The 20,833-nt window shown below is 40.5% G+C and overlaps 7 protein-coding genes across 7 annotated transcripts; 4 read left to right on the forward strand and 3 right to left on the reverse strand.

The window, feature by feature from the left end:
• Positions 1-1,384: 1,384 nt before the first annotated feature.
• BATDEDRAFT_34204 (aconitate hydratase ACO1) lies at positions 1,385-4,724 on the forward strand (the record flags this gene model as incomplete). Its single annotated transcript, XM_006675723.1, has 4 exons — positions 1,385-1,417; positions 2,034-2,167; positions 2,341-3,165; positions 3,242-4,724. 4 exons carry the CDS (start codon positions 1,385-1,387, stop codon positions 4,575-4,577), a joined length of 2,328 nt encoding a protein of 775 aa, XP_006675786.1. The 3' UTR covers positions 4,578-4,724.
• An 87-nt stretch (positions 4,725-4,811) lies between these two features.
• BATDEDRAFT_8061 (uncharacterized protein) lies at positions 4,812-6,868 on the reverse strand (the record flags this gene model as incomplete). Its single annotated transcript, XM_006674903.1, has 4 exons — positions 4,812-5,694; positions 5,790-5,930; positions 6,000-6,564; positions 6,712-6,868. Coding segments are annotated over 4 exons (1,746 nt in total), but the record flags the coding sequence as incomplete, so codon positions are not given.
• A 606-nt stretch (positions 6,869-7,474) lies between these two features.
• On the forward strand, positions 7,475-11,301 carry BATDEDRAFT_15620 (uncharacterized protein). The gene is made up of 10 exons (XM_006675073.1): positions 7,475-7,603; positions 7,744-7,925; positions 8,053-8,687; positions 8,777-9,126; positions 9,210-9,731; positions 9,831-10,015; positions 10,090-10,303; positions 10,413-10,868; positions 10,987-11,142; positions 11,221-11,301. The coding sequence occupies exons 1-10, from the start codon at positions 7,577-7,579 to the stop codon at positions 11,263-11,265; spliced, it is 2,772 nt and encodes a 923-aa protein (XP_006675136.1). The 5' UTR covers positions 7,475-7,576; the 3' UTR covers positions 11,266-11,301.
• Positions 11,302-11,445: 144 nt separating this feature from the next.
• Positions 11,446-13,300, reverse strand: BATDEDRAFT_22156 (uncharacterized protein; the record flags this gene model as incomplete). Its single annotated transcript, XM_006675418.1, has 8 exons — positions 11,446-11,726; positions 11,803-11,931; positions 12,016-12,058; positions 12,108-12,298; positions 12,418-12,532; positions 12,633-12,831; positions 13,078-13,114; positions 13,258-13,300. 8 exons carry the CDS (start codon positions 13,298-13,300, stop codon positions 11,446-11,448), a joined length of 1,038 nt encoding a protein of 345 aa, XP_006675481.1.
• Positions 13,301-13,519: 219 nt separating this feature from the next.
• Positions 13,520-14,233, forward strand: BATDEDRAFT_22157 (uncharacterized protein; the record flags this gene model as incomplete). Its single annotated transcript, XM_006675419.1, has 1 exon — positions 13,520-14,233. The coding sequence occupies one exon, from the start codon at positions 13,520-13,522 to the stop codon at positions 14,231-14,233; it is 714 nt and encodes a 237-aa protein (XP_006675482.1).
• Positions 14,234-14,913: 680 nt separating this feature from the next.
• Positions 14,914-17,410, forward strand: BATDEDRAFT_9285 (asparagine--tRNA ligase DED81; the record flags this gene model as incomplete). Its single annotated transcript, XM_006675038.1, has 11 exons — positions 14,914-15,300; positions 15,373-15,522; positions 15,622-15,708; positions 15,790-15,882; positions 15,962-16,174; positions 16,269-16,390; positions 16,477-16,546; positions 16,639-16,794; positions 16,834-17,070; positions 17,139-17,297; positions 17,369-17,410. The coding sequence occupies 11 exons, from the start codon at positions 14,914-14,916 to the stop codon at positions 17,408-17,410; spliced, it is 1,716 nt and encodes a 571-aa protein (XP_006675101.1).
• Positions 17,411-17,594: 184 nt separating this feature from the next.
• On the reverse strand, positions 17,595-20,465 carry BATDEDRAFT_22159 (uncharacterized protein; the record flags this gene model as incomplete). Its single annotated transcript, XM_006675420.1, has 4 exons — positions 17,595-19,213; positions 19,316-19,498; positions 19,538-20,065; positions 20,087-20,465. 4 exons carry the CDS (start codon positions 20,463-20,465, stop codon positions 17,595-17,597), a joined length of 2,709 nt encoding a protein of 902 aa, XP_006675483.1.
• Positions 20,466-20,833: the final 368 nt, after the last annotated feature.

The raw sequence follows: 20,833 nt of genomic DNA on the forward strand, positions 1-20,833 counted from the left end.
TGGATAGTTGGTCTGTATGAAGATAAAAAAAGCAATGCAAACCAGCACTGAATATAGTGATGACAAGACGGACAAGAGTGGATTTAGATTTGGAAAAGCAATCAATGCGAAGGGGTGGAAGCAACGTTTGGTTTAGATTTCAACAAACGACTGATTTGATCAACAGTTCATTCATTGCTAGCATCGTTTCTTACCAATCAAGTCTGTCGAGAGTGCTGGAAAAGTTTGATGCAATGGACGCAACAGGATTAGAATGGATTGACGAGCAACTATCGATTTCATTCTAGTCTGGCACAGCCAGACTGTGTAGGGGAGGACATGCCAAATGCTGGTTATTGCAATCACAAGCATCTTGTCAAATCATATCAACTGCAATCCCAAACTGCGTAACAAATACCGCAGTCTATTACTAAAATGTTTTTATTTTAAATACTTGCAAGTTGTCGATTCAATACAATCGAATACTCGTTTATCAAGTTTACCTTTACAATCACGACTAAATAAAGTGATGAGAAACTGTCAACTACCGTGTAGTACTCACATAAAATTCAACCACATCGTTGTGTAGAGTTGGCTTTGATTCTTGTGAATGTCACTCTCAAGTATTGGTGGAGTATTGATTTAAATGTCAGGATCATCTATCGCCCTTGTTTTTTCTACCACAGTGACAATCTTGACTTGTATTTCGTTCTGACACGAGAGTTTGGGCTTCCATTTATATAGAATCTCTACACTAACCTAAACCAATCGTGTAATTTTACAAACAGAGAATTCATGTTTTGAAAGACTTTTTGATGCTATCTGAATGTTTTCAAAACATGGTGAGATTAGGTTGTTGAAATATATTTTTTCTACATTTTCATCCCTTTTGCTTGAGCTGAATCCGGCATAAATTACCGTGATTCTCATCTAGTATTGCAAGAAACTTGAGTTGCAATACTTGTCATGATGCACAGGCTCAACGGATACCATCTTTAAACTTAATATATAGTCTAAAGCCATACAGACTATTGTAAATTCAACATCTCATAGAATTCAATAGAATGTTTGAGTGAATGTCGTGCTGATGCATGCCGTTTTGCTAATATAATGTGTTGTAAAATAGTCCTACTATCCAAGCAGTCATTTCAAACAACTCTAGATCCAGACACTGCAGTCCAATTGAAACTATTTCAAATTCTGTATAGAATGCACTGACAAAATGATTAAAAAATGCTTATTGAACAAATGCATTGAATGTGTTTTCAAGCATTGCATGGCTGGAATGACTGGAATGGCTGGAATGACTTCATGGATAAAATATTCCAATAAAATCCGACTCACTGACTGTCATTTTATTCTGTTTTTTCCACATAAAATTTCTTGACCAAAAAACATTCACAGAATGGCACTCATCAGAAGTAATCTGCTGCTCAAGGTAAGAGTTATATGACAACTCTGGCTTCTATGCAACCACTGCTCGACAACTTAATCGTACTGGACAAGTGCTTTGCTTTTAGTCTCTGGCTCTAGACTGAGTAGAGTGTCCTGCCAACTCTACTCTTAACCCCGGTGTTCTTTTTCTAAAAATCCTTGGCAAACAACCGCATCTTATCAACCATCATGTTTTTACATTGCTGATCTTGACTCCATGCTCTAGAATGGTTTGACAAGCCATTCTAGACTCTGCATTCTCTATCACTTTTTACCAGGTTGCTGCTCTTTTTGAGTGTGCACTGACCCTCCAAGTGTGATCTTTGGCCTATTACATTCACTAAAATGGTTGTCAGCCAACCCTCGACGAAACGCGAGGAGTCAGTGCGCCTTTTTATTATATTGGGCTGTTGATAGATAGCAGACCCACCTGCTTGTATTATCATGTCTACTTTACACTCTTTATATCCAGTCTATCTCCATTTTTTTAAATACCATTGGATTTGATTCAGTCATTGGTACATGCATGATTCTACTTTTGTTTTTTGCAAGTCATGCTTCATAATTAAACTCGTTAGTTTTAAACAATTTACTGATGCCTGCTTTCATTCTTTTGCTAGACTGCACGATCAACTGTATTACGTCGCAACTTTGCTAGTATTGCTGACAAAAAGGTTGCTCTTTCCAATTTGGAAAAAGACAAGTACATCAATTACAAACGCATTGAAGATAATCTCAAGGTTGTTCGTGACAGGTACTTGATACCTTGCATTATTTTTACTAAATTCATTGGTTGGATATTTTGATACTTGAGCTTTTCCAAAGCTTGAGTATAGAATGAACCTAACTCCTAGTTTACCCACAATGCTTGTTGGATGGGATTTAAATGATTTGACTGTTATTAACCATTACATATTGTTATTCCAGACTTCAACATCCTCTTACCCTTGCTGAAAAGATTGTTTATGGTCACTTGGACAATCCCAAAGAGCAAGATATTAAGCGTGGTGGTTCCTACTTGAGACTTCGTCCAGATCGTGTTGCCTGTCAAGATGCTACTGCTCAGATGGCACTTCTTCAATTTATGTCTGCTGGTCTCCCCACCGTTGCTGTTCCCAGCACTGTTCACTGTGATCATTTGATCGAGGCTCAGCTCGGTGGTGTCAAGGATCTTCCCCGATCCAAATCCATCAACAAGGAAGTATATGATTTTCTTTCTACCTGCTCCGCCAAGTACGGTATTGGGTTTTGGCGTCCTGGATCTGGTATCATTCACCAAATTATCTTGGAAAACTATGCCTTTCCTGGCGGTTTGATGATTGGTACCGATTCCCACACTCCTAATGCGGGTGGTCTTGGTATGGTTGCTGTAGGTGTTGGCGGTGCTGATGCTGTTGATGTCATGGCAGATATTCCATGGGAGCTCAAATGCCCCAACGTGATTGGTATAAAACTCGTTGGTAAACTCAACGGATGGACCTCTCCAAAAGATATTATTCTCAAGGTTGCAGGCATCTTGACTGTCAAGGGTGGTACTGGAGCAATTGTAGAGTACTTTGGACCTGGCGTTGACTCTATTTCGTGCACTGGTATGGCTACTATTTGCAACATGGGTGCTGAAATTGGTGCAACTACATCTTTGTTCCCTTACAACTCTCGCATGTCCGACTATCTCAAAGCCACGTCGCGTGGTGCCATTGCTGACTATGCCACTTCATTCAAGCACAATTTGGTTGCTGATGCCGGTGCCAAGTAAGTACAATGTCTCATCAATCCTTGTTTTTTTAGAATGGTTTGTTGGATATTTATCAACGCATCTTTGAATTAGGTACGACCAAATCATTGAAATTGATCTCAATACACTCGAACCTCATATCAACGGCCCCTTTACTCCCGATCTTGCTACTCCTCTGAGCAAGTTTGCAGAAGCTGTCACCAAGAACAACTGGCCTGCAGAACTCAAAGTCGGTTTGATTGGCTCATGCACAAACTCCTCATACGAGGACATGTCTCGTTCTGCTTCCCTCGCAAAGCAGGCTCTTGATGCTGGTGTTCAAGCCAAATCAAAATTCACTATCACACCTGGTTCTGAGCAAATTCGTGCAACCATTGATCGCGATGGATTTGTCGATATCTTTGAAAAGTGCAATGGTGTTGTTCTTGCCAACGCCTGTGGTCCATGTATTGGCCAGTGGGATCGTCGGGACGTCAAAAAGGGTGAAAAGAACTCTATTATTAACTCTTATAACCGTAATTTTACCGGCCGTAACGATGCCAACCCAGCTACCCATTCCTTTGTTGCAAGCCCCGAGATTGTCACCGCGATGGTCTTTGCTGGCGATCTTCGCTTCAATCCTGTCAAGGACACTCTCAAGACTGCTGATGGTAAAGACTTCCGTTTCCAGATGCCCACTGGAGACGAGCTTCCCCCTCGCGGCTATGACCCTGGTGAGGATACTTTCCAGTCTCCCCCTGCTGATCGCTCCAAGATCACTGTCAGTGTGAGCCCCACCTCTGATCGTCTTCAGCTTCTTAGCCCTTTTGCCAAATGGGATGGAAAGGACTATGAAAATATAGATATTCTGATCAAAGTCAAGGGAAAATGCACAACTGATCACATTTCAATGGCCGGTCCATGGCTCAAGTATCGTGGACATCTTGACAACATATCCAACAACATGTTGATTGGTGCCATTAACATTGCCAACAACGAGGCAAACTCTGTCAAAAATCTGCTTACTGGAAAGTTTGAAGCGGTTCCCAAAACTGCTCGTGATTACAAAGCTAAAGGCTTGAAATGGGTTGTCATTGGTGATGAAAATTATGGTGAGGGTTCATCTCGCGAGCATGCCGCTCTCGAGGTTCGTCACCTTGGTGGTGTTGCTGTTATTGTTCGCTCATTTGCTCGTATCCATGAGACCAATCTTAAAAAGCAAGGCATGCTTCCCTTGACCTTTGCTGATCCCAAGGACTATGATCGTGTTGATCCTACTGACAAGGTCTCTGTTATTGGCCTCACTACATTTACACCTGGAAAGCAACTTATTCTTCGTGCTCACAAGCAGGATGGCTCCACCCTTGACATTAAGCTGAACCACACTTTCAATGCAGGTCAGATTGGCTGGTTCAAGGCTGGAAGCGCACTGAACATGATGGCTCAATAAATTGACGCGATCTGATACTTACTCTACACATTCCAAAGTTTATTCACTTTACTTTTCCAAGTGCATAAAGTCAATGGGGCCAGCACATATTGGCTCAACATTTGTTACTTTTTTGCAATGAAACAGAAATAAAAGCAGTTTGAAATCAAATTGTGTCTTTATTATTCCTTGGTTTGAATATAATATTGGAGCATGCATTTTGCTATTCAAGAGTAGATTGCCTGGACAAGGATATTAGTCGAGAGTAAACGTTTGGGTGTTTTTGGCAAACAAGGCTCTTAGTTGATCAACTGTCATAAGACCCAATTGCTTCCCGGTTCTTGAGCGAACATTTACGGTGCCAGTTTCCTGTTCTTTATCGCCCACCACCAAAATGTAATTAAACTGCAATAGCTGTGCCTCTCGAACCCGCTTGGAAAGTAAATGATCTGAATCATCTACTTCGATATGGTAGTAGGCAGAGCAACTGTTTGATCCATCAAGTTCTGATGGATTAGCAATATTGTTTTTTACACTCTGAGCATACTCATTTAGGGTCTTGTTTGTTGGAATGACGATTGCCTGTCTCGGACTCATCCAAAATGGCCATTTTCCACCATAATGTTCTGCCAAGATTGCCAACATCCGCTCAACAGATCCTAATACAGCGCGATGTATCATAACGGGAGTTTCCATTGCAGCATCTTCAGGCCCAGTTTTCCCCGTAGAGTATTGTAATTGGAACTGTTTTGGAAGTTGAAAATCCAGTTGAACTGTGGCAGTTTGGTGATCTCTTCCTATAGCGTCGCGTACTTTGATGTCAATCTTGGGGCCGTAAAAAGCTCCGTCTCCATGATTTATTGTCCATGGTTTTCCAAATTGAGTGAGAGCTTCTTTGAGTGCAGTCTCGGCAGCTTCCCATTGTGTCAGTGTGCCAACATGACCTGATTCGGGTCGCGTAGAAAGTGCAAGTGTGTACTGAGGAAAGTGTAGTATTTTCGTGTACATGGTATCAATAAACTTTAAAGTAGATTGAATTTCTTGAGCAATTTGTGACGGTGTGCAAAAGATATGACCATCGTCCTGGTGGAACTTGCGCACTCGGGTGAGTCCAGTCAGTGCTCCAGACGCCTCATTTCTACAGATGATGTAAATGAAGTTTAAACAAAGTCCGATAAATGTGTGTTAGATCTGACACGAGTAAAGGGTTGAGTAGAATAAAGATGAATTCACCTGTGCAATGGACTAAACTCTGCATATCGAATGGGAAGATCGCGATACGATCTCGAGGTACTGGAAAACAGTAAACAATGTCCAGGACAGTTCATAGGTTTTAGTGCTTGGATATCTGCATCATTGAGTTGATCTACAGTGCTTTTAGTCAAGACATTGCTATGTGTGGTATAAGCATGATCTTGTGAGCAGCATTCTACCACTGCAAACATATCTTCTTTGTAGTTTTTCCAATGGCCAGACTTTTCCCATAGCGACTTGTTAAACACCAATGGGGTTACGATTTCATCAAAGCCGTATTTGCGATATTCATGCCGCAAAAAATCGGTGAGGCGTTGGATGATGCGAGTTCCATGTGGCAGAAAAAAAGGTGCACCAAGAGAAAGCGGACTAAAATAAAACAGCGATTGTTTTTGACCAATTAGTCGATGATCGCGCTTGGACGCTTCTTGACGTTGTAGAGTCCATTCACGCAGTGCTTTTCCAGATGAAAATGAGATTCCCGATACTCTCGATAGACTGTGTGGTGAAATAGTCTGCCATTGAGAAGCACCGGTATGTAAAAGCTTTACTTTATTGATAGCTTTGGTATTAAGTACATGAGGTCCGCGACACAGATCGATGAAGTCACCACATCGGTAAAGAGAAACGGTTTCTGATGCAGGGATCTTTGATAAATAGCTTAATTTAAAAGGCGAGTAAGCAAACATACGAGCAGCTACATCTCGAGTGACTTGAATGCAAGTAAAGGCTAAATGTTGTGTTGAAACTTTTTCTATAAACTCAGTAAACAGTTCCAAATCACTTTCTTTTGGATGAATGATTTTTCCAGCTGCTCCACTCATAAGTAACGCAATATCTTGATCGATATGTGCTGGGTCTAATAGTTGAGTGATTGGTTTGTGCAATAGCATATCCAAACGCTGTTTGGTTCTAATTTCGCCTCCTTCAATCAAGAGCGAATCGTAGAAAAATCCTTGGTCAGTTGCTGGACCATTGGTAAGAAGACAGTCATCACCATAGTGAGATTCCAATGCCCACCCAAGCAAATGCGCTGTTGAATGGTATAATACGGATTGAGGATTCGACAGTGTTGATGCTACATGGATTTTAATGGAATACAAAATGGTTTAGTCGAGTAGATTTAAGGATATAGACTGACAGTGCAATGACATTTGAGCAATCGTCAATAATTTGATGAAACAAGACTATGAATATGCAACTGCTTATAGCTAACCTGCATCAGTCTGAGCAGTACTGTTCACAACACTATGCGATGGCTGGTTTTCAGGACTTGACCGAGTCAGCTCATCCCAAGTCTGCAATCGATGAGTACTGGCTAGCATTGACACTTGTCTGACCAGCGACAGACTGAACGGATTAAACGGCCTGGACGGACCGCACGAAACGATCCGAAGAAATCCTGATCGTTTCGCACGACAACTTGCCAGCAAAAACAGCATTTTTCTGCAGTTGAATCTGAGCTGAATCTGCGCTGCCGAAAACTTTTATTTTACGTGAATAAGCGATTTGTGCCAATCTTTTCTTGACTGCAAACTTGTGCAAGCAATGGATCTTGATCTGTATGACGAGTTTGGTAATGCTCATCACTGGCTCTGTTTGGTCGTTTGGTTTCATTCAAACTGACTCCGTTTCTTGTGTTTTACTATTCAAACTTGAAACTAGGCAATTATATTGGCCCTGAGCTGGTCGATGACGAGGACAAAGATGTTGCAGAGGATGATGAGCCTGCATTTTCCTTTGTTCCTGCGTCAGAAAATGAAGACATGGATGCTGATCATGCCGGTCCATCAGTAGCACTTACTCAATTCGGCATGGACACTGACGGTTAGTTGCATATGTTGATCGGTTGCAGGAATAACATCAAGTCGTTGTGATAAGATGCTTTATTAAATCGAAATTTATTGGATGTTCAGAGGTATTGCATAACCAGATTGTACTCCACGAAGACAAGAAATACTATCCTACAGCTGCTGAAGTATTTGGTGAAGGCGTGGAAGCACTCGTCCAGGATGAAGACACTCAGCTTCTATCTGAACCCATTATTGCCCCACAAAAGATCAAAAAGACATTTATCCATGAAAAGGATTTACCAGAAACCAACTACAAGAAAGAGTGGGTTTATGGCTAGTCTTTCCTTTGCACAAACTCATTGCATAGCTATTGGGCTGGCATGACGTTTCTTGCTTGATCTACTATTGAAATCTAATATGCTATGCGCCTTGTTGCTTACTGATTATAGATATCTGGCAGATCTTACTGGATTTCCTGACTTGATTAGAAATGTTACAATTATGGGCCATCTTCACCATGGAAAAACGCTTTTTATGGACATGATGGTTGAAGAAACTCATACTGTGGATTGGAGTCTTTCAAAGAATGAGCGATACACTGATGTTCACGAACTTGAACGTACGCGAGGACTTTCCATCAAATCCATGCCGCTCTCCTTGGTTCTTCAAGATCTCAAAGGAAAATCTCACTTGCTCAATCTCATGGATACTCCTGGTCATGTCAATTTCTCCGACGAGGTCACCTGTGCTCTTCGAATTTCAGACGGTGCTGCTATTATTGTAGATGCCGTTGAAGGCGTGATGGTTAATACAAGGCGGCTGATTGAGCATGCTGCCTTTGAAAAGGTGCCCATGGTTTTGGTGATCAACAAAGTAGATCGTCTTATTATGGAGCTAAAACTTCCTCCTACTGATGCCTATTTTAAACTGCAACACACAATTGAGGAAGTCAACAGTATTATGTCTGAACTATCACTTCCTCGACTGTCACCAGAACTTGGAAATGTATGTTTTGCATCAAGTATGATGGGATGGTGCTTTTCGCTCGAGTCTTTTGCACAGATTTACAGCCAGTCTGCCAGTGGTGAGGAGTTGCCTTTGTACAATCTTGTGGATTCTATCCAGCATGTATCTTGAGTCGTGCAAAAATATTTACACATTTATATATTTTAGAGGATTTTGATGCACACGAGTTTTCTCGCAGACTTTGGGGAAATGTCTTTTTTGACAAAAACAAGCGTACATTCTGTCGTCGATCTACTGAGGATGCACCTACCCGTACGTTTGTACACTTTATTCTAGAGCCACTGTACAAGCTTTACTCGCAGGTGATTGGAGAAAATCCTCAGACTCTAAAAGCCTCGTTGGCATCTGTTGGCATCCGCCTTAAGCCCTCTATATTAGCTATTGATGTGAAGCCTCTTTTGAGAACTGTCTGCCAGCAATTTTTTGGAAATATTAATGGGTTTGTACAAATGTGTTTGACTCACCTGCCTAGTCCTGTTGCTGGTGCTTCGCTCAAGGTTTGTATTTCGACAATAACTAGGCTCATTTTGTAATCTGCACTTTACCAACAGTCCATTTTATTTATTGGCATCTATTTTAGCTGGAAAAGGCATATACTGGCTCTACAACAAGTAAATATAGCGATGCCATTCGAGCATGTGATCCCAATGGACCACTGATGATCCACATTGTAAAGCTATACAATGCCGATGATGTTACTACATTTGATGCATTTGGTCGCGTTATGAGTGGAACAGTATCAACGGGTCAGCGTGTTCGTGTTCTTGGAGAGGGATATACCCCTGACGATGATGAGGACAGCAGTACGCAAGAAGTTGGTGCTATTTCAATCTACGAGTCCAGATATAAACTCAAGGCGGCATCTATAACTCCTGGTAACTGGGTTTTGCTGAGTGGCGTGGATGCATCTATTATCAAAACAGCTACAATTACAGACATGGACAATGATGAAGATGATCCAGTACACATCTTTAAACCACTTCGGTTTAACACCGAGGCAGTGCTAAAAATTGCCATTGAACCTGTCAACCCAACCGAGCTTCCCAAGATGCTGGATGGATTGCGTAAAATTTTAAAAAGCTATCCAATCGTGCAAACCAAGGTGTGTGCTTTGACCTATTTTTGAAAACACCAAGGTTTTGTGCTGTTGTCTATCTAAAGCTTACAATGCTCATGTTTGGAACAATTGTACGTTGAGTAGGTGGAGGAATCTGGGGAGCATATTATTCTTGGAACTGGCGAGCTGCACTTGGACTGTGTTCTTCACGATCTACGCAAACTCTACTCTGAAGTAGAAATCAAGGTTGCTGATCCAGTTGTGCGATTCTGTGAAACTGTTGTCGAAACATCGTCATTAAAATGTTTTTCTGAAACCCCCAACAAAATGTAAGATAAATACTGCCAGCGATCTTGATGGTTTACTTTTTAATTAGCCTAACGCTGAATGTGTTTATTATCAGGAACAAAATCACTATGATTTGTGAGCCACTAGAAAGGGGCATTGCTGAAGACATTGAAAATCTGGCAATCAATGTAAACTGGCCAGCCAAGACTCTAGGCGAGCACTTTGTCAAAAAATATAGCTGGGATGTTCTAGCCTCGAGAAGTATTTGGGCATTCGGTCCAACTGATACTGGACCCAATATTCTTGTGAATGATACTCTTCCTTCAGAGGTATTCAACTGATTTAAAATCACTGTGAATATGTTTCATGCTGTTTTTCGACTTGTTTGATTCTGATACACTATTGGCGCTTTTGATTTTATTGAATGCACATGAATAGACAGATAAAGCTATGCTTTTTTCAATCAAAGACTCGATTCGGCAAGGTTTTCAATGGAGTACTCGCGAGGGACCTTTGACAGACGAGCCCATTCGTAATGTCAAATTCAAGATCCTTGATGCTACGATTGCCAATGAACCTCTTTTTCGAGGAAGTGGTCAAATTATCCCTACTGCTCGTCGTGTCTGCTACTCTTCGTTTTTAATGGCAGCTCCTCGACTTATGGAGCCCATTTACTATGTGGAAATTCAATCCCCTGCTGACTGTGTTCCTGCTATTTACACCGTTCTTGCTCGGAGACGTGGACATGTTACCCAGGATACTCCTAAACCTGGATCACCTTTGTATACAGTCAAGGCGTATATTCCTGTAATTGATTCTGCTGGGTTTGAGACCGACTTGCGTACACACACCCAAGGCCAGGCATTCTGTCAACAAATCTTTGATCATTGGCAGGTGGGTCAATATCAGCATATTACTCATGGACACATTTTCTTGCTTTTGAGATTGCTTGGCATTACATGCATATCTTTGATGACCCAATATACTGACTGTCATGAACTTTGTATTTTAGATTGTTCCTGGTGATCCACTGGACAAGTCGATTACTTTGCGTCCCCTAGAGCCAAGCCAAGCTCAGCACCTGGCTCGTGATTTTATGATCAAAACACGTCGGCGTAAGGGACTCAGCGAAGATGTAGCCATCACCAAGTTCTTTGATGATCCCATGGTATGTCGATGCTTGCTAAATCCATTTAATGTTTTTGAAACCATGATGCTGTATGTACTTATACTTTTATCTTTTTAGCTGATTGAACTTGCCAAGGCTGAAGGGGAAATTCTTTTGCGATAAATTTGGTGTTTATCAAATGAAATTCAGTGACTCTTTATAATGTTGCATAATGAATTTTCACTGTAGCAATGTAGATGTGTTTAAATTGACAACCGGTTTGCAGAGTCGACTTAATGAGATACATGTCTGTTTAACCTCGAAATATTTATTTAAAATCGCAGAATTGCGACACAATCTCAATCATACTTTGACTTTGTAATCGTTGATTGCATCAACAGAAAGACTGCCGAGGTAGGTGCGTACTTCGATTGATAGTAAATGCTCACGTCCAAGTACTGCTTCAAATGAATCCAACGCCTTGGTAGCAAATTCTTTGGCTTTATCCATTTTTAAAGATGCATGGTACACCTGCGCCAGTGTATACAACACCTCAGCTGCCATGATGGGCGAACCCATGTAGCTTGATCGGAAAGCATGAATAGATGACAGCATTTGCACTGCTTCGGCCATCTGTGCCGCATCTGGGGGTTCAGTATAACACAATGTTAAATCTCATACAATGCAAGCAGATCTAATCACAGTATTTGTAGACTATACCTAATTTCATATCAGGAGTTTTCAACACCTGTTTCCAAATGGAAACTACTTTATCAAACACTGCTGCTGCGTGATCAATGCGATCCTGATGATGAAATACAGTCCCAAGTTGAAAATATCCTCCAGTAACTATATTTCCAGTCAAAAATATGTGTGCATATGATTAATCCAATCCATCCAACGTACACATTTATAATTGCTACCAAACCTCACCAGCAATATCTTCTGGGGTTTTCGCCAATGAAATATAGTAAATCTATACAAAATCAAAAATATTTATCAGTCATGTAAAACTGCCTAATGACTTTATCAACCCCATCATTTACATCTAGAGCTAGCTGATCTAAAGCCTTTTCGTATTGACCCTGAGAGGTATATAACAATCCAAAATTGCGATGAAGTTGCGACCGGATTGTATTTTCACATTCATCGGCTTTGAGAATTGCCCATTTTGCCAGAGAAAGGTAGTCTTCTGCCTGCTTATACTGTTTCAATCCTGAAATACATATTACATTTAATTTCAAAGTGGTTGGTGTGTACTGGTAAATCAATCTAAACTCTGCCAGTATCAATACGTCAAGTACTGAAATATCCAAGTTGTACGTTGAATCTCACCAATGCTAGCTTCTCCCAATAATAGATATGACGGCACAAGGTTTATGCTGTTGGGGCTCGATACGCTCATAGAAAATCGAAGAGCCTGGAGTGCAGCAGGAATTGCCAGATCATACTGTTAACATTGCATCAAGTTGAATTAGCTTATTTGGTTCCAAGCCTTTTAAATCCAATTAGCTCAGTAACGAATTAATATGCATGTCAAATCAATGCACCTGGCCTTCAAAGAGTAACTTGTGGGCCTCTAGCTTTGTTATTTGAACTAGATGCAGTTGACGAGATCGAGTTTGCTTTTCTCTATGTTCTCGCTCTTCCTCAGATCCCAGGACAGTTATAGGTGTACGCAACGGAATCAGAAGCTGGCATATTTTATCATGAATTCCACGCGCATCAATATTCTGGTGATCCTCATCGCTACAATAAAGTTGGATTGAGAAACACATTTGCTTTTAAACCATAGCAATCTATTCACCATGATTCCTATTTCACTAAACAATCAACTTGATGCAGTATTGACTAAATTTACCAATAATATGTAACACGACAGTTTTTGCATTGTATATAGCTATAATAGATGAATGGGCAGAAAACGTTACGCGCTAGGTTAGCGAGTCCAAACATGATTCTATTACAAGTAGAGCCAGATGGAGTATTGCTTACGCAGGTTTGGCGCAGAGCTCACACACAAGTTTGACACCTATTTAATTTACAGTACAACAAAACACTTAGCTGAGCAAGTTCTCACGTTAATTTAAAAGCGACAGACATTGAAGAATAGGCACATTTTAGTTGAAGCAACCCAAAAGCAAACTTTGTATGAGTATCCAGTCATAGTATTACCTTTTGAGTTTGACAGCGGGTTGATGTGAATAGATGTTGTCATTTTCACTTGAACCTGTCAGTAATAACTTTGAAGTCAAAATATCAAAAACTCGAAACTTTTCGACTTTTATATCTTTCCATCTTCCCCTTTCAAGGTAATCGGTTGTGATTTTGTGCATTCTACTGGCTTGATCCATAGATCCGTACTATTTTTTTGGTCTCATCTTTTTTGACTCTTACAGTTGATATATCTTTATTTGGGTTTTCGTTTGTAAAAGAAATGTCTGAGCCTATTAAAGACCAACAAACCAAACGTACTGGTTTCCAAACATCTCCAAGCAATAACTCGAACAATGCAGTTCAAGCCCAGTCAGACCATCAAAAAACCCCAAACAGCATCTTAAATGAACCTTATGACATCTCAGTTTCTACCCCAACTACATCTACAGAGAAACAAGGCGATCATGAAGGATCTAACTTGAAATCAATGAGGCAACGCGGGCCATCATCTTCTCGTATCGATGGTGCACATGTCAACTGTGAGAATTCACCCTCAACTTCAAAGCTCAAAAATAGCGCACATGCCAAGACGTCAGCATCATTTTTTACTGGTATGAAAAAGAACGCGACATCTATGGTGAAATACATTGCCGAGTTTATTTTGGCAGCCTTTCCAAAGAATATATCTGACTCTATCAGGAAGACTTATCACACGTACGCAGCGTTTGACATAGATCCATTCAAAACTCTCATGTCTATTGCTTTGGATGGCATGGCTTATGTTACAGCAATGTATGCGATGGTGATGACGAGTATGATTTGGTTTATTCGCTTACCCATTCTGGTGATGATGAAACTGGCTGTACATTTTCTTGATGCAGCTCGATTTACAGGGCAAGGATTTATTTCCTGTGCAGATTATCTCAAAAAGATAATGAACGCTAATAGTTCAGATGCTGCGACTCAGTGTGATGGGAAAATTGATGAGTCGTAAAGGTGATGCTGTTCAAATCTAAACCAGTTGCGCTCATGTGCACACTTGCAAGTTTGATATTTTTTATGCAAAAAAAATAAATATATATCAATGTTTTCGCAAAGTACCGACAATGAAGTTTATTTTAAAAATATAGGAGGCAGAATTGTCAAGTATATATTTGACAATAAGGTGTGGTTTGAACGAAATAAAAAGCATTTGAATATATACATTGAATCTTGAGCAAAATGGTTTAGATGAATTAGAATGAAAAAGTGCATAAACAATCAGTCTCATGGCATTATAAGTCATAAAATTTACTGAACACCAAAACAGATGAGCCCAATATATGGACTAGAATGGATGAATTTGTTGATCGTACAGTTCATGTCAAACAATTTCAATTTATAGTTTAATTTTGTATGATTGTTGTATTTGAAGAATTGAAAATGTTTATGAAAACAAGCAATTATTGCATGAGAAAGTGTTTTACATGAATGCGACTGTAATAAGAATCGATTATTGAATTTTTTCGATATTGGAAACCGCAAATCAAAAGCCAAGTTCTTTATCAACTATAACAAAATGACTGACCAAACACTTGCTGAAGAAACTATTCAACAAGGTAATGAAAATACTCATTGATTGTTAGATTCTGAACACAACATGTCTTATTTTAAAGCATTTCTACTTGGTCATTGATGATTACAGTTGATTCTTTGGATCTTGCAGATAGTGGACGCTCGATATGGATCTGTGAAGTTCAAGGCAATGATGTGCAGGGAAATGGTTCTGAAAAGATGCCTTACAAAACCCTGCTTAAAGCTCTTGAAGTCTCTGGAAGCGAAAAGGTGTCTTACTTTACTCGCAAGGTTGTCAGTGAAGGATATCAGCCCACTGCAAAAGCCGCAATCAAAAAAGCCATGAAACTACATGAAGCCAATGTTAAAAAACTGCAAAAGGCTGCTGAGAGAGCTGTTACCGACGCTGCCGAGGCGCTTAAAAATGCAGCAGCTGAAGCTGCCAAGTTGGAGGAAGCTCGCAAGATTGTGCTTGAAGAAGACCGCCTCTTGCCTGCTGCAAAAAAGGTGTTTTACTAAACAATCATTCGATTCTACCCATATACACCGCACTTTGCTAATCTTTGAATTGTATTAAAGATTCATATTCGTCAATCCACTACCCATAGAGAAGCTCGTGTCAAGATCTCTGGATGGGTCCATCGTCTGCGAGTTCAGGGAAAGGACATGATGTTTGTTGTTCTTCGTGACGGATCTGGCTATATTCAGTGCGTTCTTACTGGAAAGCAGGTATACTCATTGGCGTTTTATTACCTCTTGATAATTGCTTCTATTATCAAGTTGCAAAAACTGATTCAATGCAATGGCATGCTATTTTTGACAATCTAGTGCAACACCTATGATGCTCTCACACTCACTGTAGAATCAACAGTCACTATCTATGGTGTAATCAAAACAGTTCCTGAAGGAAAGTCGGTAAGTGTATACTATTGGACTGGCTTGCTTGCCGTTTTGTTGTTAAATCTTTAAACTAGACAGTCATCTTTCTAATTTCAGGCACCAGGCGGTCATGAATTAATTTCAGACTATTGGGTTATTCACGGAAAAGCACCAGGTGGTGATGAAGCATTTGGTAACAAGCTGAACACTGTAAGCTTTTTGCTCGATTTTGACATTGTAATCTTGCACAAATTTGGGTCTAAACTACGTATTTGCGTTGTTTTTACAGGAATCTAGCCCAGATATTCTCCTTGATCAGCGCCATTTAGTCTTGCGTGGCGAAACCACATCATCTATCATGCGTGTACGTGCTTTGATGCTTAAAGGATTTCGCAGCTTTTTTGAATCACGTTTTATCACAGAAGTTACTCCTCCATTGATGGTGCAGACCCAAGTCGAGGGTGGTTCAACTTTATTTGAGTTCAACTACTATGAAGAAAAGGTATTTTTGTTTATCTGGGCAAGACTATTATCATACCCAATTTTTGTCGGAAAGCACCGATACCATGTTTTTGTTAACCAAATACATTCTATAGGCGTACCTGACTCAATCTTCTCAATTGTATTTGGAAACTTGTCTTCCATCAATTGGTGATTCATACTGTATTACCGAATCTTTTCGTGCTGAAAAATCCCACACTCGTCGCCATCTTTCAGAGTGAGTTTTTAGTATTCATAGCCAGCTTTAATCAAGCATTGGAAAGTATTTTTATAACTAATACTTTACTTTTATTCGATGATTAGATTTACCCACTGTGAGGCAGAGCTTGCATTCATTACGTTTGACGATCTTTTATCTTGCATGGAGGATATGGTGAGACCTATTATTGGTTCATGATAACCTTTTTCTGACATTACTTGTCACTAATAGCGCACATAACGAATTTAATCATGTTTATATTCAAGGTCGTTGACGTTGTTGGCTCGATTTTGGCTGATCCAATTGGCGCCTCTATTGTTAAAGACCTCAACCCCAACTTTAAAGCGCCTAAAAAGCCTTTTCGTCGCATGCAGTACACTGAAGCCATCAAATGGCTGAATGATAACGGTGTCAAGAAGGACGTGATTGATGAAGAAACTGGCAAGCCTAAAATTGACAAGACAACTGGTCAAGTTATGCAAGTTGACTATGTTTATGGCGAGGATATTCCAGAAGGTCCGGAGCGCCGTATGACTGATACAATTGGCGAGCCGATTTTGTTGTGCCGTTTCCCTGCTGAAATCAAGGGTTTCTATATGAAGCGTTGTCCCGAATCACTTGCTTTGACTGAGAGCGTTGATTTACTGATGCCCAATGTTGGTGAAATTGTTGGTGGATCGATGAGGATTTCAGATTTGGTAAGCGTACTCTTGTTTTGAAATCTAGAGTTTTTGTCAACATTTGACCATGTTTGCACATTCTATAGGCTGAGCTTATGGCTGGTTATAGTCGTGAAGGAATTGATCCATCTCCTTACTACTGGTTTACTGATCAACGCAAGTACGGTACTTGCGAGCACGGTGGATTCGGTCTTGGTGTTGAGCGTCTTCTTGCCTGGCTTCTTGACCGCTTTTCTGTTCGGGAGGTAATGTCTAGTGTATTAAACTCTGAGCCATCTTGATATCAATTATTGATTATCATGTATTCAACATTTAGGTGTGTCTTTACCCACGCTTCATGGGCCGCTGCACTCCGTAAATGCTTTTAATGGGTTTATGTTCAAAACCCTTTTTAAATGTTCTTATTTACAACCGACTTTATGGAATAATTTCAAAATGAAATTTTCAAACAGCATGATACTTCACTTTTCAGTGTTTATTGTAATCTAGTAATAAACTGTACTGGTTGCTATCAATCAAAAATCCTTGACGGCGTGTTTTGATCAAAAGTTTAAATCCTTTTCATTTCCATCAGAAGTGGTCGCAGAATCACTTTTGGGAGTTGTTTGCATATTTTCTACATCATACTTGCGTCCAAATCCTGCCCCACGTTTTGTCCATGCAGCCGTGGAATGTGATGGATCGTCTGCATCATCGTCAGCCTCTGAAGAAAAAATATTGCTTGCATGAATACCTCTCACAAGAATATTTTCCTCTGCATAGGGATTTTCAAACAACACTTGATTCAAGCTTGCTTTTTTTTCCAAAGTAACTTTTTCAAGAGTTTCGGTTCCACCACCAGGCAGTTTGAGATCTGCATCAAACAAAGGCTGAATTGGCGTAGTGTCCTGTGGTGATGCATGATCAAAAGTGGGCACAACTGGCTTTGGTATGTGTTCAAATCCAACAAGGTTGATGATTTTCTGCATGCATTCCAAATAATCCAGATGATGTCGAATGATACTTGACACATCAATATTTTCTACCCACTTTGCTTTCCTATCAATTTCGTTTAATTTTAGTTTAGGATCGGCATGAAGATCCACATCGGCAGATAGAGCATGCTGAGGAGGTAGCATTGTCGGGGTTTCACCAAGTGATCGAATATGATGGAGGTTATGCTGTGGATTGTGGGATTCGTGTCTAGAATGAACAAAAGCTTTGCGCATTTGTTGGATATTGAGAATAGGAGTCAAGCCTGCAGTATCCAGCTCTCCTGCTTCTGGCAAAACTTTTCTGCGTAAAAATTGAAGCATCCAGTCGTTTGGAGCGTAGCCATTCACCCAACGGCCATTGATTACAGATGAGATTTCAAACCACATGGATGGTGTGCCACTGATGGGAATGCCAAAAAGATACACGGAATCAATGATGGCATATGCATCAGCATTTCCTGCTTCTCCAGCTTTCGCCAAATCCTGCAATGCGTGAAGGATGGCAACTGCACCCAGAGAGAACCCTATGAGTGAGACGGGCCGATGTCCACGAAGTCGCGCAAGGAGGATCTCTTTTGCAAGTACATGTCCAGCACTTTCTGCTCGCAAAAGGCCAAGCTCCCATGGACTATCAACAAGATATCCGCTTTGAAGAAGACTGATCGGCCATGCAAGGGCCGATACAATCGATGTCATGACGCCTTGTTGTGGAATGGGTGTTGTCAACGAGGCACGCGGAACCACTTCAGATTGCAGCGTCAAGTTGGATACTTTTTTTTCTGTCAAACATAGAGCCTCAGTAGTTATTGGCTGAACAGAGTCAGTAGCTACAGACTGATTCGCGGTATCCATCTTGGAGTTTTCTTCGTCATTGCTACTGACAACAGGTAGATCTACGCCAATTCCAGATGCCATACGACTGCCTAATGTGCCCATGGCATTATGTACGCTCCAGAAATTATGCAAAGCATTACCTACTTCCTGAAGACAGTCTAGTTCAAACTGGAGTGCTTCGATATGGGTAAATGGCATTTTGGATGGTAGTGACAGCCAAGGTTCTTCCACGTCATGCTGTTCCAATAAAAATCCGGAAACACAAATCATGATATTTAAACTAGGATGGCTGTCAAATACAAGTTTTAAATCAACATCTTGGATATCTTTGAGTCTGCGGCTAAAAGAATATGCTACCGAATACATGCATAGTATATTGTGTTGTAAGCAGTCGCACTCTAATCAAACTCACTTTAAATAGACTAACCCTATGGCGAAAACCAATAAAATCTAACCTGTGGTGCTACCCCCAGTAATACCAAATAGTGTTGACATGGCCATCGCTCCACTGGCTGTTCCCAACCCCTCAACAATCCCGGTAGCAATCGCACCAGTCATTCCTGCATAGCCAAATAGTGATCCAAGACCAGCCGACAAAAATGGTGCAGCCATTCCTCCAGTTAGTCCAATAAACAGTCCTCCACCAACCGTTGCAGCACCTAATGCCAAATATTTACTTTGCCAACTCATTAATGGATGTTTTGATTTGATTTGGCTCGGATCTTTCTCTTCTGTACGTGAAGTCCCCAAGATCTCACTCCAAATCTGAACTGCTGCTCCATGTTCAATGTCCTGCTGCACCAAACACTTGATCTGGTCTCGTTCATTTTGACTGCGGTATTCGCCACTTACAGTTGTGTCAAATATAATATCTGATAAACGCCGAAAGAGAACGCGCAGTCTGGCATCGTATCGCAGCTCTTTGGTTTTAACAGCAACGTTTTTGAGAGCAGTAAAGATGAGATTGTAGAGAATAACATGAGATATTCTAATTAGTTGAGATGAATATTGGTCGTTCTGAGTGTTGGACTGTTTGCTGGTGATCTCGGCAGATTCAATCGTAGATCGAAGACTTTCTGACAATGCTTCTACAGATACTCCATATTCTGACATTTCTGCTATTGCAGCTCGTTCTGTATGTAAAATTAAAATTGACCAATGTGCTAGTGAGTCTGATAGTCCGGCTTCATGCCCTTTGACTCTAACTGTAAATACAGTCTACATACCTTGAAGACTTAGTTTATTGAATGTCAGCAAACCATCCATCAGCTTTGTCTTCCAAGACACAAAACTCCTTACAGCAGGATGCCTTTTGTTTTCTTCCATGTTAATAAGTGCTTTGAGTCCAAGAGGGTCGTACCAGTACGATGAGGCTGATGCTATTTTCTCATGCTGGACACCATTCGATACTTTGCTGGCTTTGGAGGATTGTCCAACTCGAGACTGTTCCCAATCACAAAACGTTTCTTCTAGTAACCGCTCTTGCTCTTGCAGTACAAGCCATACCAATCCAATGTATGCGTAAAGAATATCTGCCGACAAAGGCCTACTAAGAATTGCATCACGATCTGCAGGGCTGGTCTTGGATGGATCCATTGCTTCCATAGTTTAAATTATTCAAAGTTGGACAAAAAGCAAGTGAATAATTCAAACAGTTTATCGCTGCTAAATATGAATAAACTGTCAATCTTACGACTATTGACACTAAATTCAGTTTCAAGCCATATCGGTTTATTGTTGCTGTATTACGAATATATCCAGTCTTGATTATTAGAGCACGAACGTATCTGATATTTTAGGATGCAACAGCAATGAGTTGAATTGAAATGAATAAATCTAATGATCGTACAATGTATGGTTATATAAAAAGTGGAAAAGTATATCATTCAATTGTGTTGATCTTGCAGTGATTGTCTCGGAATAAACAATGGTTAAATATTCGTTGTTTTCGTACTAGAAACTGATTATTCCTT

Source organism: Batrachochytrium dendrobatidis, assembly GCF_000203795.2.
Source record: "Batrachochytrium dendrobatidis JAM81 unplaced genomic scaffold BATDEscaffold_1, whole genome shotgun sequence".
Taxonomy (NCBI): domain Eukaryota; kingdom Fungi; phylum Chytridiomycota; class Chytridiomycetes; order Rhizophydiales; genus Batrachochytrium; species Batrachochytrium dendrobatidis.

Coding starts and splice junctions, on each gene's coding strand:
- BATDEDRAFT_15620 (XM_006675073.1), top strand. CDS start 7,577: ATGGATGCTGATCATGCCGGTCCATCA. Junction 9,732..9,830: donor ATCCAATCGTGCAAACCAAG/GTGTGTGCTTTG, acceptor TACGTTGAGTAG/GTGGAGGAATCTGGGGAGCA. Junction 10,304..10,412: donor ATGATACTCTTCCTTCAGAG/GTATTCAACTGA, acceptor GCACATGAATAG/ACAGATAAAGCTATGCTTTT.